Consider the following 18,539-nt stretch of genomic DNA (forward strand, 5'->3'; position numbering starts at 1 on the left):
GTATTTAGGGATATCTACAATCTTAAAGGCGGTATGGATGATTTTTCGTCGATTTGAGAACGCAGGCGGAAGTGCGCATGCGCCCTCCCCCGTGCGGACTGATACAACACACACGTGCGTTTGTTTATTAGCGCGACGGAGCGCATCGCACCGCTCGTCTCCCGTAGATTTCTGTCCACTTCTGCGTCAGCTCGAACTGTCTTTCTCCGTCTTCATTTTGCCCCGTACACTGAGGGAACTATATTATGATAGATCCATGCGCTTAGGCACGCGGAAACGTGGGGAAGAGCCAGACGCGGCTGCAGGTGAGCGGTAGGTGCATTTTATGATTGATACGTGGCAGGACAAATGATTTATCCACACCACGAGGAAATATGATAAAAAAATTGCTGAAAAAAATAGTCCATACCACCTTTAAATAACTAAAAGAAAGAAAAAAATATTAAATGAAGCTTTGCGTTGGGGCTGTTGTACGATTTGTGAAAAATATCTAATTGGGACTTTTCTGACAAGAATTAATTTGCGATTTTAAAAGAAACATGTTTTAATAATAGGATTCTGTTCAAAGTTCACATTTAAATGCAAATTGACAAAAAGACCTATGATTTGACAAACTACTAAAAGGCTCACATGTATTTCAGAGCATGTACAGATCTAAACTATAGTTGTTATGCAGAAATAGACAGGATTACTTGTCGTTTGTGGAGGAAATTATGACACTTCAAAAATTGCAGCCTTTGAATTTCCCCATTCAAATAGCAATTTCGATTTGATTGCAATTAATCTTGCAGCCCTACATTGTGTCCAAACATTTGACTTTCACTTTTTGTTGTATTATAATAAAATATGAAAGTATAAAGTATCTGCGGGTTTGTATGGACTGCTTAACAGGAAAGCTATCACGATAGCCATCATATGGGTCACCAGCCATTTATGAAAGCCTCTTTGTTGGGGACACTGGGCAGCAGACAGCCATTGTGTCCGCGCTCGCACTGATGCGCTGACCCAAAAACAGACCCCTCTTCTGCGCCTGGACCCGTTTGCGTAGGCTACAGAGTGCTGGCACAAATGGTTAAGGCGTAGTGGGCACTACTCACATCTATTCAAGAAATTGTCAATGCTCTTGTTTTTCCTCAGGGCAGGGAAGTCCAGGTCGTACACCAAAGCATCCAAGCCGTCCTGCAAGAAAAGAGGGATCGGGTTAACCAGCCATCTATAGCAAAACCACAAATAAATACAACTGTATTCAGTAAAACGGCATTGTTTTGATTATATAATTGAGATTCTTCTGACCAGTGTTGAAATTTCAAATTACATTTGCAATTTAGTTTTTTTATTTAGATTCACAGTGCACATTTCCACTTGAGGGATCAATAAAACAAGAACAACTGAACCAAAACAAACGGAGAGAAATAGTTTCAATAGGGATTCATCTTAAAGCTCTGTCATTGATGGTAAATGAAGTGCTAGTGGAAGCTCTGGCATGGACTGCTGCGATACAGTTTGTACACAGTATGTTTGGTGTCTGGCTGTGGAATCCAAATAAACACACACAGGCTTCAAATTCAAAGTTTTTTATTCTATGAGAATAATAAAGATAAGAAAAAGCTATCCATGAAGTTTAATTTAGTCCTTAAAGTGCCTATGACAAGTTGGACAACTCGCTGAACTAAAACAGAAAGCAGTTAAAATATATATAATTTAGTAAGATAAACATATTTAAAATATAGCACAAAGGAATATACAAATTTAATCCCAAAATAGCACATTCTTTAGATTTATAATTTTACTTCTTGGTTGTAATTGATGAATAAAAATATATGAAAAGCACCTTTATTTTCTTGAAATAATGTTCAGAGGGTTAAAAAAGTGGTTTCTTTTGTGTAAATCATGCATAAACTGTGACTGGAGTGAGTGTGTCCCTGGTGTGATGTTACTTCCTGTCATTTTCTACAGCTTTTTAAACTTTTCTCCACAAATGGCAACTCTATTTGTGTAAAACTATAATTTATATTTACAACAGGTATAATTACACCAAATAAGGTCAAAATTAGAAAACCAAAACCCGTCATACACACTTAAACACCAATACTACAATCAATTTTACACACATTTTGTTGTCTTAATTTGACTGTGCATTCATTGAGTTCCAAAGTGAACCGGTCAGGGTACCAGAGCCAGTCCAAACATGTGATTTTAACTGCTCTGGATATTAACTATCATCTGACAAAATGGAGTTTCCCAAGAGGCTAACATGTCTGATTTAGCTGCTGCCAGGCTGATGTTATTGATAGTGGAGCAGAAAGGGCAGCTCTCAGTCTGCTTTAAGACATGTGCGAGCAGAGCCAAACTCATCCCCAGGCGCTAGAGTCAGACGCTACACAAAACCACGTTTAGACTATGCATTGAAACAAGTCACGCCTAAAGCGAGCCACATTCAGAGCCCTACAACAGTTAGCATCAACGAGGAAAGTAAAAACGTCAAATGATGAAAGGCGTGAAATGTATTGGTCAGATCGCTTCCACAGGTCTCATCTAATCACATACAATTACAAACATACAATTAAAATACAGATATGCAAGTGTATAAAGGCAAGGCAAGGCAAGTTTATTTGTAGAGCACATTTCATACACAAGGCAATTCAAAGTGCTTCACACAGCAGGAAAAATGCATTCAAATCACAAAGAAATTACAGAAATACAACAAATTAACTAAATTAAAAATTATCAATCCAACTGATTTTCTAAACTAATAAAATCACAAACAAAAGAGAAGAGTGCAAAGAAAAAATCCTTTCAGTCATATGCGCAGCTAAACAAAACAGTTTTTAGCTTAGATTTGAACATTGTCAGAGTAGAAGCCTGTCTCACATCTTCAGGAAGACTGTTCCAGATTTTTGCTGCATAAAACTGAAACGCAGATTCCCCATGTTTTGTCCTGACTCTGGGCACCAGCAGGAGGCCGGTCCCTGAGGTCCTCAGAGTCCGAGATGGTTCATATGGCACTAACATATCCAAGATGTACTTTGGTGCTAGGCCATGGAGAGACTTGTACACAAGCAGAGCTGCTTTAAAGTCTATTCTCTGAGCCACAGGAGCCAGAGCAGAGACCTGAGAACAGGACTAATGTGATGGTACTTCCTGGTTCTGGTCAGGACCCGAGCAGCAGCGTTCTGGATGTACTGCAGCTGTTTTACAGCTCGTTTGGAGAGACCAGTGAGCAGGCCGTTACAGTAGTCTAATCTACTGGAGACAAACGCGTGGATAAGTCTCTCTAAATCTGGTTTTGACAGTATATTTTTGATTTTGGCAATGTTTTTTAGATGGTAAAAAGCTGCTGATGTTATTGATTTGACGTGGCTATTAAAGTTCAAGTCTGAGTCCATTATTACCCCCAGATTTCTAATTTGGTTTGTAGGTTTTAGAGCGAGACTCTGGAGGTGACCGCTAACACTTTCTCTTTGTTTCTGTGAGCCAAAAACGATTATTTCAGTCTTGTCTGAGTTCAGCTGGAGAAAGTTGTTTTGCATCCACAAACTGATCTGTTGAATGCAGTGACAGAGTGAATCTACTGGTCCATAGTCACCTGCCGATAGTGAAACATAGATCTGAGTGTCGTCTGCATAATTGTGATAGGACACATTTTCACTGCGTATCAACTGACCCAACAGCAACATGTAGAGGTTGAACAGAAGATAAAACAGCTGAAGAAGCAATATTTGTCTTCAAGCCACTGCGGTTATTAGCTTTTTTTAATGTAATTGTATTGTTAAATGTAGGTTCTTTGGATGAATTCCATTTTAAATATTCATGTTTTTCAGTGTCCTGTTCATGGGTGCCATTTTGAGCACGTTTTACAATTCAAAAGATATATTTTCTGTGAAATGTTAATTAGTAGGGCAACAGTGCCATTTTTGTTATCACTTTGAAAAGGCATGGAAAGATGGTCATACAAACAAACATTTAAAGTTCTTTTTTGTCAATAATATCTTAAAGAGCTTGCATTTTATCATTTCCTTCCCATTCATTAGGCAAAAATCTACTTCAAACTATCAAAATTGTCAATACATTGTTCTTTTGACAGTTATAGGTCCGTCTTTTTTTTTGTTTGAATATTTATGTATAGATAATGCATTTTTATGACTTAACTATTTGATGAAAAATAGCCCTAATATTGTGCATGCGGGGCTTTTGCTGCAGTTTACAAATATGCATTTCAAATTAAAATGTATGACGCAATTACAGAGTTAATTTTTGTTTTCTTTCCATCCTTAAATAAGTGATTCAAACGGTAAAATTATCCCACAACCGGATATTGTGTGACGCGCGGCGGGATCCCGGGTGACACTGGCAGGATTGAGTGTAATCTCCCATAATCCAGCGTGGCTAAACAAGCCTGGCACAGAGACACGCCATCACAACAAACTCCTGATCCTGTGATGAGCTGCTGTCAGACACATGTTGAGGGCAAGTATCTCCTGACTGTGACACAAGTCGCTTCGCTGACATTTCAATTACCTAAGGCCAAACTGTCAGAATAAACACGCCATTATTATGCAAATGGTCATTTAAAATCACATGCACTCTTAGAAACAAAGTAGGGAGCCGGTCTTTCTGGTTATCGTGGATGATCTTGTGCCGAGGCCTGACCAAACTCTTTCTGCGTTTCAAAGCAAAACAATGATGACACGCGGTGAATCAGCAGCTCAGCCGAGGTAGAAATCCTCTTAAGTCATGTGTGCTGCGCAGTGTAGGTCAACAGCACCGCCCCCTTCACTCAGCGACGCCCAGCCACAGGGACATGATCACGCTCAAATGTGTCAGGGCGCTGGAATCAGGGTTTCCAGAAGATTTCTATTAAAACTGCAGTGGCACAAGGGATCTCATGACATGTGTGAAGTTTAAAAAAAAAAAAAATCCACACATTTATAATAATTAAGAGGAGTATTGGAGTGGTCAAAAAACAAATGCAGCGATACCCAGATACTAATCAATACTAAAACTAGCAAAGTAAGTAGATACTAATTTTAATAAAAGAAAATAATCTCTGATTTCGTAAATTATTTTGTTTTTCTAATTATGTTCAGAAAATCATTGTGGTTTTGTGGTATATTAAGCATTTTCCTTACTATCAAAATTAAGTTTGATTTCTCAGTATTGTAACAACACTGGGGACAGCCATGTTTCGACTGGTTCACTTTGGAGCGGTTCAGGACGATCCACTGTCTTAAATACAAAGTGGGGCATGAGTGGGGTCTGGATCGCTTTCGGGTCCCGGAACGCTTCTGAGCGAGGTGATTGGACAAGAGAGATGACAACTTTATATGTTGAATGGACAGGTAGCAAAACAAAGCTAGTGCATCAGAGGTTTCCTTTTAATCAGAGCATGGCACTTGCTTCAAACCGAAAAATTCGAGCGTACCAATTTATTAAGAAAACATTTGTTATGTTTGGGGTTCAGACCTATGCCAGCCAGGACATGTGCATGGAAACGCATTATTCCAGAGGAAAAACAGAAATCTGCAGTGTAATCTCACCATTTGTGTTGCCAATGTTTGTATCTGTTGTTCAGTTGTGTCAGCAGACACACGCTCATTAACCTGTCTGCCATTGAATCAATGTAAACAAGCTTGGAAGTGTTGCAACGTTTGACAAGAGCTCACATTTGTACTGGTGATAAGAGACAACCCACAAGCAACCATCAAATACTAAAAGTAATTTGTACATCCCAGACAGTACCCCCAAGGGTATTCAAGGAGTGTTTTGGGGGTCTTGAGTTGGTTAAATTTGTATTTTTTGTATCTAGATGAATAATGCACATAACGCACAGCTTGCCTCTTTCTCAGCTGGATGTCAGCACAAAATAAAACTCATCTAATTAAAGCTGGGCAATTAAAGTAATTACCGTAAAAGAGGTCATCAGCCAATTATATGAGTAAAAGCATGTGGTTTGGAGCAGAGTTCAGACTTTGGAGGAAGCATTTGCATTATTTCTATGAAGAAAAAGATAATTGAATCAAAAGATTGTGTTCTTTTCAAGATTACCAATTTTATGCTAATTCCTCAACAAAAACACAAATACTGAGCTGTGTTTTGTTTCACTCAAATTTCACTAATTGTCAAAACTAAAATGTGCTTTGACACTCAAAGTTATGTTCGCTCCATTAAAAAAGCTGCACAGTGTAACTTTTCTGGCGGGTGGTTTCCATGGAGACAAACTACAATTCAGATGGGTCAAATGAATGCCATACTGTGAAACATTCCAGGCCAAACAACTACATGACTACTTGAGACGAGCAGGAAAAGTTACATTCACGACTTCCCAGCTAAAAGAAAACGGTAAAAAATGGTTGAGTCAATTATGAGTGGACAAAGTATGCAGGAAAAGACCCCCACGGGCCACACACTCTCCCGACTGCTCCAGGACCCTAATCACAAGGATCGAGTTCAGAAATGCACGTTTGCATAACTTCCTGCCGCAGAGAACTCTGGACGGCCGCAGTAACATTCCTCAACACGACTGTACACGTCAGAGGGCTATTTTAGGTATGCGGCCAAACAAGTTCTCAACAAAAAGTGAAGGGGAGGGAGAAGAATACCGTCCCGGCTTCAAGTGCAAAGTTCTCATATCGCGAGTGAGTAAGGAGACGCTGAAGAGGAGGGTGTGAAAGCTGCAGCGCTGGGCCAAGAGGGTCCACGCGAGAACAAATGAAGGAAAAAACAGAAACGTAGGAAGTCGGACATGTTCTGAGTGCTCTACATGGGCCACTAAAGGCTAAAGAAAATAAACTTGGCACAATAAGCAGCAAAATATGTCTTGCATGGAAATTTACACATTTCCTTTTAGGCATTTCACACCCAAAATTATACTTTTTAGAAAAGGGGGTGCAAAAACGTTATCCTCAGCAGCCAAAATGAATATGTTTTGCATGTAAAACGTTTGTCTGCACTAGATTATATTGTCTATTGACTATTTCGGGTTCCCTAGCGTCTCTTTTGTGCGAGATGAATGTGATTTTGATTTGTATTCCGTTTTTAATTCACAATCTTTTTTTTGTTGTAATCAAAGAATATCCTCTTGGAAATGAATTCACAATAGATGCGGCACCACTTTGCAAGATAGATTAGACCCCACAGAACCCACTTTGGGTCTAATTAGACTAATTCATCTGAGAATATGAGTCTAATTGTAATAAAACACAGCATTTTGAAGCTTAAAATAGAGAGAACACAACATGACTTGTCTACTGACATCTTCTTGCAACTTGTGTCAAATGCTTGCACTTCCTGCTAGATTGCCCCCTGGTGGCAATTTGTCAATAAAAAACTATAAATTAGACGCACCCTTATAATGACCGCAGGGTTGAAATTGTGGGGGAAAAGTAGCGGCTGAAAATCCAAAATGTACAGTAGATATTTGACAGATAAAGTATAAAAAAAATTACTTTGTATTTAAAATATTACAAGACAAACAATCATAAGCATTGCTCTTGGAGTAAGCTTTGATTGAATGTGATAGGAGCTTGTCAGTCTAATCAGAAGATGCAACGGACACCGACACTGCTGATAATCAAACAGAAAAAAGCTAATTATAATATGATCTGTATTGCATAGTAAATCACCACATTTATATTTAGACAAAGTATGTGAAGAGTCTTGGACAAAAAGCAGGATTCAAACCAACCTGTTTGTTGTGAGACGCCATGTCTTTGTGATAAAACACTTTGATGTAGCAGGACAGGAGCTTATGTTTTAAAATATGATGCATCTTGGGAAAAAGCTGAGTATTGTTCGAATTTGTGCTGACGCTGCTTCTGCCGCAGGCTTCCCATCTCAGGAATTAATGTAAAAAAACACCAGTCTTCTGCGACTCAAATGTGGCAATTATGCATATTAAAAGTGCGCGCAGGGTTGGTGGCTGATATTAAATACACCAATTACTTCTTCGTGCTTTAAGGCAGGGAAATGTGTCGACGGCAAATGCACAAAAGCTCTTTTCCAGACACTTAAATGTGAGTTAGAGTTTCCAGCCACATCACCCCGGTGCATGCCAGTGCCAGGCGTGTGGACGGCCCTACTCCACTTCCTCTTGTGCCACCTCTTCAAAGACAATATGCTTTCCACATGGGAGAGTTCAGCACAATCCACTGTGTGCAGTGCAAACAAAGGCAGTGTCCAAGAAACCTGCAGGGATCGGCCAAATGGGAATAACCACAATAAAGCAAAGAAGTCAATATAAAGCACACTAGTAAAAACGCTTGTCATCTGGATCATTAAAATATTCCTTAAATGTTTCATTAGACACAAGGTCATTCTTATTTTCTGACTATATATAGATTGCAGCATTAAAATCTATTTGAAAGTAGGTGGATAATATTGACAACTGAATATTTTGATATTTTTGGAGTATCCCGAAAACAAAATTCCAACTATATTATGTCAATCCAAAAGAAAAGTGTTGAAACATGTCTTTAAAATAGGGGTGCACCGATATATCGGCTCAGTATCAATGTCGGCTGATATTTATATCATTGGGTAATATCGGTTTGAGTCCAAAACCACCGATAGTCATGATGTTATTCCTTTGTAAAGAAAGAGTTCACTCTGCCGTCCCCTCAGAAACAGGAAGACAACAGCAGCTTAAGCGGCTGCTATATTCATAACAGAACAGACTGAAAACTTTAATCCAATCTTGATTCTGAGTCAAAAGACCCAGAAATGACAAAGTCAGACTTTGAAAATCTCTAGAAAAGTTTTAGACGAAACTCATCATTAAATATAAGCAACAAATTCACTTGTGACATGCGATAAACACTTTTTTCACAGAAATTATTTGACTAGTTTTCCTCCTAAACGATCAGTTTAGAAATGTTTCCTCCAAATAACTTTAGTGTGAGTTTTAAGAAGGAGAACAGCCCGAGTGTCTGATATAGACTATTTGAGCCACTCCCCTCAGGCAGGAGGCCACTCCCCTCAGGCAGGAGGCCACTCCCCAAAGGCAGGAGGCCACTCCCCTCAGGCAGGAGGCCACTCCCCTCAGGCAGGAGGCCACTCCCCTCAGGCAGGAGGCTACGGTCCATCCGGACCAGAACTTCCCGCCACAAGAACAGTTTCTTTCCCTCATGAACACTTGGACACATTGGACTCATGAACACCTGTCATTTTACCTATAATTTAATCACCCACTGCACTGTTCACTTTCTGCACTACATCTGTAAATTGTGTGTACATAGTAAGCCTATTCACATTTGCCCTATCAAACATGTTTTTTTTTCTCCAAAGAAGGTATTATGTGTTCTAACTGGTTATACACATTTTAAAATGGATCTGATCCATATTTTAGAATACAAATTTGTTTATAGCTAATATTTCTTTCATTCAAAAAAATAAATACAAGATTTTAAACCATACCGTCATTTAGAAACTATCGGCGTTATATCGGTTATTGTCCAAAGCTTTCCTAATAACATCTGTATCGGCCCAAAATTTCCATATCGATGCATCACTTCTTTAAACAAATTAGCAGAAATGTAATTATTGGACAAATCTGAAATGTAATAAAAATTAATATTAAAATTGCACAATGTTCTTGGAAGATCAGGATTTTGATTTGATCACAGTTCAAGCTGACCTCGTAGCTTTATATTGCCTTTGAGTGATAAAGCCATCGGAAAAATGAAAGAACGAACACACTTGAATGTGACTGGTTTAATCCACCTGTCACTCAGTCAAGAATAACTGTGGCTGACCAATAGGAGGAGGAGAAGGGACCATTTGTGTTTGAGCATAGAGGCAACATAAAATCACAACATAAAGATATTGTCAAAATAGCAGATTGTCGCAAGGAACAGATCATGGTTCCATTATTACTGTTATCATTATTACAGCCGTAATGCAACATATGAACCACCAAAGATCCACAGCAAGTCAAGAAGGAACTATAAAGACTATTTTTATTTTTGGGTAAATCACAGAAGAGAGAAACTAAAATAAAATCCTCAAAAACACCCAAATTATTGCATCTTAAGAATCATTTTTGTGCTTTCTCCCCAACTTCTCAGGCGCAAATCTCTTTCCCGGGAAATGCCACTTACCTAGAAGCCTAGCGCATCAGTGGAGTGGATAAAACGCAGTGACAGTGAGGCCAGAGGTGGCAGAGACGGGGCATTCCTTCTCCGCAAGAGGCCTCGTCCGGCCAGAATCAGTGTCACAAGCGATTCCACGCCAGCATTTCACAGTTAGTTATCCTCGCGGCGCGCTCACATGTTTGGTCCCACCGAGCATCCACCGTGACTTAAACGGCCTGGGATTTCTAGTGAATTAACTTCATATTCATTATCAACTGGGTTCATTTTCAGCCGATAATGACCGAGATCGCCAATTTGCACCGATGTTTTGGATTAGTTGAGACATTTTAGCCACTTCAGCTTCAGTAATGGAGGCAGACTGGGTCAAGTTCAGGGGTCAAAGTGCACAGCAGAATCACACTCCGAGATCATTTATGCTTGAGAACAGGTGAGTCGATGTTACTACGTGCATTTACATCATTAAGAACCCTTTTAAGTTAACTGTCAAATGGTTTGCCGTTAATAAATAAATATGTAAAAAATATGTATAATAATAACTGTCAGGCCCCAATTAAAATTTGTATGTTACATTTTTTTCAGTGTAAAATGGGCAAATCGACAGTTAAACCAAGAGTTTTCTGGGACAATGTCTGGACATTTCAGACAGAAACAATGACTAATAGTTTGTCAGAAATACTTTTCAACATAATCAACAATTGAACCAAAACTACCAACTAAAGTACTTTCCCAATGGAGAATACTGGTTCAAAGTACTGTCAAATTGTGATTGTGTTCACATTTTAGAACGTTGAACTTTATATTTGTTTGGGATTGGCTCCACAAACTTGTCGTATAAATCTTACGGCTTAAAGTCATTTCATCTGATCACAATCACGCTTTTGGGGCTGAATAATGGCACCACTTTCCCAGGCGGTTGTGAAAAAACACTTTCAGTTATGTGTATTTGTATCAAGTAGAAATTAGTGCGTGTTTCTGGTAAATGTGGATAGGCGCAGTCATTACAGAGATATGAACCATAAAACTGCAATCTGACAGTTTAACAGCAAATTCTACAATAGAATTCTGACCCGTCTCAGCTCATTGTAAAACTAGTGGAGTTTGAGAATGTCTGAATGTCACGTGAAGCCAGCCCATAAACTACATCGAGTACCTTCAGACATTTTCTAAAACTGCAGTGAGCTCTTAATCTAGTCTGTTGAAAAAGTTATTTTTTAACACCACTTATTGTATCAGAACACCAACTCCAGTTTCCATTCTAAACTGCTTTACTTTAACCATTTGTACAACCAGAACGCCACAATGTCTCTCAAAGTAAACACTGCTATGTGTAGGTTTTTAAGAATACAATGTTATTCCAAAGCGAGACAATCCATGTACCAACCTGGGATGTCAATCAATAATTGTGGTTATTTAGGTCACAATATAAATGTTTTAGTTCAATTAAAAGAAGAAGAAGCAGAATATAAGTCCTTTCTGCTCACCCTTTCCTCAGAGTAAATTTAAATTGTAAATCTAAATAGGTCACATGTTGAGGAGCGGTACCATGTTAAGAAAACGAGGAGGAAAGAAAATGTACGATTTTATTGTCGTTTTGGTCAAACTATCGAGAATAATGGGCATCCTTGTTCTAACGTAACAATCCTTTTAACCTGTTACCATCCACCTATTTTCGCCCTGTGCACAATGGTTGGACATACCCAAATGGCATTGCTTATTAAAAGAGGATCTTATGTTCCACATGCAAGTGTGATGCATCATTAGAAAGCTTAGGCCTTCTAGTTTCTGCAGATGTGCACATGAACACTGTCAGGGCTTCAGAACTTACACTACAGAGGCCCAAACATAAACAAAACATCCTTTTTTAGTCTCGCCTGAATATTGTTAATTTGTAATGGTCCTGAGCATGACATGCTTCATTGTGTGCATATGCTGTTCACTGTACATGATGTTTATCTTGTTGACAACAACTGTGTAAAGTTTCAGATCTCTAGGAACAGGCATTTTGGTGCTGTTGACCTTTTTGTATCAAAAAGTATATTCGGAACAAGTGATCCAAATATGTGCCAACTGTGCCAAACTGTTTTATTACAATTTTAGCTCCTCTATGATCATAAAACATACATTTTGATGTTTTGTAGGCCACTAATAGCAATTATAACTGCTAAAAAAAAATGTGAAAATGTGTAAATATGAGTTTACCCATGAATTTCCCATATAGAGGTTAAAAAAAATTGTTTTTTATAATATTTAGGCCCGAGCGCCACAAGCTGGCGAGAGGCCTATTAATCTCGTAAGGCCGTGCGAGGCACGGCTGCGAAAGTGCGCACATAGTGCGCACGAAATCGAGCGCGAAGCGCTCGCCCACTTCCAAACACTCACTAACGCACTCCTTCACTCATGCACGCCCCGTGCATACTAATTAGTAGTAGGAAAATGGAACATTACCGTTGTAAACGGGCGAAGCCCGTGCAAAAGTGCGCACTAAACGAGCACTTTACATTGAGATGACGACCGCGAAGCGGTCGTCATCTCCATATAAAGCACTCATTTGCGCTAAGTACCTCACGAATACGTTCCCCATCTCTTGCATGTTCCGTGCATATAAGCATGTAATGCAAAAAATGAACATTATTACTGTATAGAGGGCCAAAAACACAAAGTGGGCGGAGCAAGAATTTCAGAAATCTCCCAAATTTAACATTTCTGCCGTTTGCGCAGATAAAGTCCGAATTGCGTCAAATTAGAATCAGTTGTTAAACTCTTTGCCCTAAACCTACTTGAAGTGAAATAAATTAATTTGGAGCCACAGCGCCCCCTACAGATTTTATATGGAGGTTAAATATTTAGTTTTGCGAAATTATATGAAATTTGACACACAACTCAATTTTGGCATCCCCATCAAAAAAGTCAATGAGACCCATGTCATAATTGTTATGGCTTTGCCGTAACGATGACCGAAACCGTCCATGTTATTCCAATGGGGAAATCGCCAGAACATGTTTACACTTTAGACTTTCACAAACTCCTCTTAGGGCGTTAGACATATTAACCTGAAATTTGGTGAGACTCATCTTCAGGGGTGGACCATCAAAAGTTATCCACATTTTTATTCAAAGAGTCACGGTGTCTGTGCGGCAAAGCCGCACATTTTGCCAAGAATTCAAAATAAAATTGCTTTTTGATGGTAAAACAAAGGGGAGAAGATGTGACAGCGTCACAGATTCAGCAGTAGGCGTAATAAAAGGACAATTGGGGCGCGTTAGCGCCCCCTCCTCTTGCGGCGTGGCGGCGGCGTAGCGAGGGCCGATCATTGCCGCTTGCGGCTATATTTTAATTTTATTTTTGTGTTGGTATAATAATACATATATCTAACAAAATGCACGTCCAAAAGGCTAATAAAATCAGAAAACGTTATGCGCAAAATCCTACCGAGAAATCTGGCTCTTTACAGCCTTCCCGGACCCTTACGCACGAGAATACAGAAGATTCTGTGTCAATAAGCCCTTTGTCCCGCCCCTCTTTCTAAAGCTATTCTCATTGGCTAGAATAATATGTCAATCAAACTCAGCTACGTCATTCGCACGCGGCGCTATTTAGATGTAAACAGACTAATCCATGTGCGTCGCAAGCGGCGCATTGTTTTTTTGCGGAGGCTGTAGCAAACAAACCCGTGGACAGAAAAATTCGTGGATGGTCTCATTCTGTAGGTAACAGTCTGAAGAAAAGAAGGATATCCAACATTATTTTATAGGTCAAACAGGCCATTTGTTATGGACGGAGAAATGCGCCGGACAAGCGCATTCTCGTCCGGCGAGAAACGAAGAAAAGTTTGTTTACTTGACAATATCTCGAAATCGGATAACTTCAGGAAAAATACAAGTGGATATTGTTTTTCAATGATTCCTTACGGACAGACTGAGTACAAGGAGAACACGCTACAGATTCGAAATGCCTCAAATGATCCAATTTAAATACTTGCAATAGTATCTAGGGATGTCTATTGGTTCATTAGGTAAATCGATAATCGTGATTAATCAGGTTACAATATAATCATAAGAACCAATCGTGACAATTTTAGAACCAAAAATATGTATTTTAGTTCCATCTATCGTCCAAAAAAAAAGACAAAAAATGTGAATATCTGGCTGTTTTTGTCACATTTACTTTACTTTTCATGCATATTTCATACAGACAGCCACAAACTTGAGAAACAGTGACATGTTAGACCCTGGAAATGAAAGAAAATTTAAGATTTTGCTGTTGTTTGGTCAATAATTGAAACACTAATACGATAGTGACATTCCTGACTTAGTACGAGCTCGGTGTGGATGATTTTGACACTGCCCCACACTACACCGAGCAGCTTTAAGAGAGTCTGCCGGGCCGTTATCTGTGCACATGGCCCAGGTCTGCTGTGCTCTCGGCCTGTGCGGCTTTATCGGAGCGGGCCCACACCTGCAGGGGTGGCAAAGGTCACTCGCACAAGGCCGGCCTGTCACAGCTCTGACTCACGTCGCTCGCTGTAGACACACTTCACCAACCGCTTTTCATAAGCAACCAGTGATGTCATCCCAAACACTTGATGACAGATAGGTTGTTCCCATTCACTCTGATTAAAGAGTAGGCTGCATGTGAAGATTTACAGACGGTGCTTAAAAGCAAAAGTCATTTCTTAACTTGGGTTGTCACATCGATAGCCAGTTTATTTGACTCAATTTGATCTTGTATTGTGAGGGGAAACAGACAAGCTTTTGGATTTGGAAAGAACTGCACCAAACATTTGTGTTTTTTTGTTCTTTTTTTTTTACATATTGCCCACGCCATTTTTTTCAAAATAAGTCATGACAAAAGGCCAAGACAAAGTACTATCGCTTACGTTAGAGCTGGGTATGGGTGTGCGAAATAGACAAAAATGAATATCTTAATAATATTTGTGCATCAGGAATGTGCTACAATGTGCCTGTAAATGTCTTTGTTGAAGTTCAAGCTTAGCGCAAAACGTGACTGGGCCATAAAACTAATCGGACAAGTGCAGTAATATCAGTTCATACCATTGTTTGGAAGATAACACGTCTTGTTTCAAGTTCAGTTTTAATAGTTTTAACTGTAGACGATGTACTCAATATTCTTTGTATCTTCAAAACAACAATTACAGTAGTATCTTTAATTAAAATCTAACTTTAGATCTGGGCAACATGGGGTACAGTCATTGTGATTCACTATTTAATGCTCAAACACACACTTTTTTTCCAACATGCTTCTTTCTTTGCCCTGCGTGAGTGACACCTGGATTTAACCAATCACAGTGAATTTCAACATTTAGAAGAACCAGATGACTTTCTAAACTCTTAAAGACAATCGTTAATATCACAACCGTATACTTCTAAACAGTGATTCAAATGTTTTGCCCTATCGCACAACTCTTGCTTATGTCTTTTTGTTACTTCTGATTTAAAGCGAGCGTCCTGACTATAAACGGCAGCGTAGTCAGGCACCATCACCGAGCCCTTATATTACACTCTGTGGCATTCTGTTTGTCTAAATGAGTGTTTAGAAGGCAACAGCAGCACAATATGAGGAGGGGGCGGCCCATTCAGATAAGGCACCCTTCTTTCCAGGCAGGATCTATTTAGAGCTGGAGATAAGGAGCACAGAGCGAAACGCCAGGGAGACAGATAAATGTTATAGCACCCCACCAAACATGACGGACAGAAGCAGAGTACACGCTGCCCTGGTTAAGCATCCTTGTTCAGTAACAGATTTCAAAATGTGGCTGTTAATTACAGAAAAGATGCAACAAGTTAATCATTGCAACTAACCCATTGTTGAAAAAATCATCAAGTAATTTAGTAATTGGATAGCCGTTTAACTTGACATGAGCTGAGAAAATACGTTTTATGGCAGAAACTGAGCCGTAATTCCATTAAAATGACGTGGAATGTGTGTAAATTCAGTGTATTTGATGAAAACACTCTTTAGTCCATAAAATGTTCTCCGCCAGGATCCTCAAATGGACTCACTTCAGCTTCCTCTGGGTCAATCTTAGTAAAAAATCTTTTCATCACGTGACTTTTGCATTCTAAACAAATCATTAATCAAAAGAATAATTGCAAGACTAATTGATTAGCAAAATGATGGTTAGTAAATCAAATGAGATATTCTGCCACCCACTTAAATAGATTCTTTGTTCCATAAATCATACATGTGTTATTTTATCATGTTTTTGGGTTAACAGTCAACGAATACAATATTTTAAAAGTTGATTATTCTGATACATTTCACTTTATGGAGCTTTTATTCAACTGAGTCATTGGCAAGCTAGCTTGTTTATCTCCTCTTCGTAAATCCCGCCGCAGCCTGTAGATGGAGCTTTAACTCAATTCCTGATGTGGGAAATGTCTGACTGATATAAAGTCATGTATGTTTTTATTAGACACTAAGAAAAAGCTAAAGTGGTAGTTTCTTACCCAAAGATACAATTTTAATGTGCACGTTTGGAACTGCAGGCCCTTTGGATGTCGGGCGAATGCTTAACTCGCTGTGGAACCTATTCTAGCAAATTTGCAACAACTAAATAAAAATTTAAAATTAAAAATCAACGCTGGTGAAAGGAACTGCCTGTGTACTAACAAAGTACACTATCCATCATCTAAAAATGGTTGAATGTAGCCGTTTTAGATCTTTGATAACAACAGTCACAACAACAGTCACTTCAACTATTTAGGCACCCGTGGGAACCCCTTTAGGCCGCTTTGGGAAAACACAACAGCTCCACACAGCAGTGAAAAAAAGCACGGCGGGTTCAGGAGTCAGGTAGGGGTACGCCGGGGCAGTAAAAGGCGCGCATTGTGCATTCTGATGGAGCCGATTACTCATAGGCAAACATGTCGGGCCGCTTTCCCCAGTTAAACGTCCCGATTCAGAGCCCTGGAGAAACACGAGTCCTCAGTCCACATAATTTTGGTTTATGGGGAGAGAGAGTGTCCACACCCAGCTACCTCAGCGGCACTGCCTTGCCTGGTCCTGTTCCTCGCTCCCTCGCTCTGCTGCTTTTCTCTGTGTGGCCAGAGCGGCAGAGAGCAACAGAAGGAGACTTTTGACAGCTCATACTTTCTGCCTGGATAAATACTGTCAAGAATAAAAATAAAGGAATAATAAACAAACAAGGCTTGATTATGAAGTCACAAATTAATCGTGATTTTTTTTTTTTTTTACTATTGCTTATGTACTGTCATAATAAATATTGTATGTAATGTATAAAGATGGGAGATATATTGTAAAATGCATAATATCGCATTGTTTGGGAGATATGCAGGATTGAAATATCTAGTGTCATCTTTCAAACGAAGGCATAAAGTGATATTTCTGCCCTTTTTCAAGTTCATTATATGTTTATTTATGTTCCGTGCGATACAGTTGAGCGGATTCCTGATGCACAGTTAAAATATCTTTTGAATATTGCTAACAAGACAATGAGCCGTGGTTTAATAGCCTTTTAGATTATTAGACAAATGGGTTAGCTTCAGGTTTTAAGGTCCAGAATGAGTGTCCATATTAAAAGCTAGAAAAAAAACAATTCAATTAGATTACCTGCCCGCAAATCTCCAAATTCTCAGATGTATTATTTTCTATTCTATACAGCATATTTTGTATATTTTATAGTTGTACAAATTTAGAAATCTCCATTTGTCTTCTTTTTTTAATCAATTTGAATTTTCCTTCGATCAAGACATATATGTAAAAAGATATACTATAACAAGTTTCAGCAGTTGTACTTCCACCTTTGCAAAACGTTAGAAAAGATTTGACATTAAACCTATGATAGGGATGTCAAATCTGTTCAGTTAATCCATCATTTAGATTTTTCAGGTAAAATATAATCGTAAGACTTAGAAAATAATAACCGTTAGTCATACGAGGCAAAAATAAGTAATTTCAGTTCAATCGTTGCTCAAGCATAACAAGCTTAAAAGTAATGCGTTTTTTGTTGTTTTATGACAACATATATTAACTGTACTTTATCATTCAGAATGTTTGATTTCATAAAGCTGCTCAAAGACTTGAGAATGCTATTGGACAGTGTGAATACGAACGTACCGGTTCTCTTTAATCTTTTTTCATCACACAATAATCGTTTAAAAAAATGTATATCATGACAACCCTAGCCAAAAGTAGAACTCATTTATTCAACCAAATGACTATTCAAACCTGTTCATACTTATACAAGGCTATCAATTTCAGAAAAAAAAAACATTTAGCTGTATGTCAAGATCTTGAATAAAAAAGGAAAATGGGGCAAAGTCTCGGCCGGTCAAACGACACAAGAGGTTATTTGATTAGCGTGGAATTTTATTAAGATGTGGGTGGGGTTCGGGGTGGCAGTGCGTGCAGCGGGCAGCAGAAGGCCTCCATTCAGTGATCGGGAGAGCTGGCAGAGGCGGGGGGGCCGGA

At 39.0% G+C, this 18,539-nt stretch overlaps 1 protein-coding gene across 3 annotated transcripts in view; it reads right to left on the minus strand.

The window, feature by feature from the left end:
• The window catches only part of rock1 (Rho-associated, coiled-coil containing protein kinase 1), a 53,960-nt gene that overhangs the window by 31,283 nt on the left and 4,138 nt on the right, over nt 1-18,539 (minus strand). For all 3 annotated transcript variants that reach the window (XM_072441752.1, XM_072441753.1, XM_072441751.1), the window contains exon 2: nt 1,098-1,179. In XM_072441752.1, coding sequence (XP_072297853.1) covers nt 1,098-1,179 — 82 coding nt within the window. The remainder of the gene's footprint in view (nt 1-1,097; nt 1,180-18,539) is intronic.

The sequence above is a fragment of the Eucyclogobius newberryi genome, unplaced genomic scaffold (assembly GCF_026437365.1).
Source record: "Eucyclogobius newberryi isolate DKJ021-1_F unplaced genomic scaffold, fEucNew1.0.hap1 SCAF_12, whole genome shotgun sequence".
NCBI classification, from domain to species: domain Eukaryota; kingdom Metazoa; phylum Chordata; class Actinopteri; order Gobiiformes; family Gobiidae; genus Eucyclogobius; species Eucyclogobius newberryi.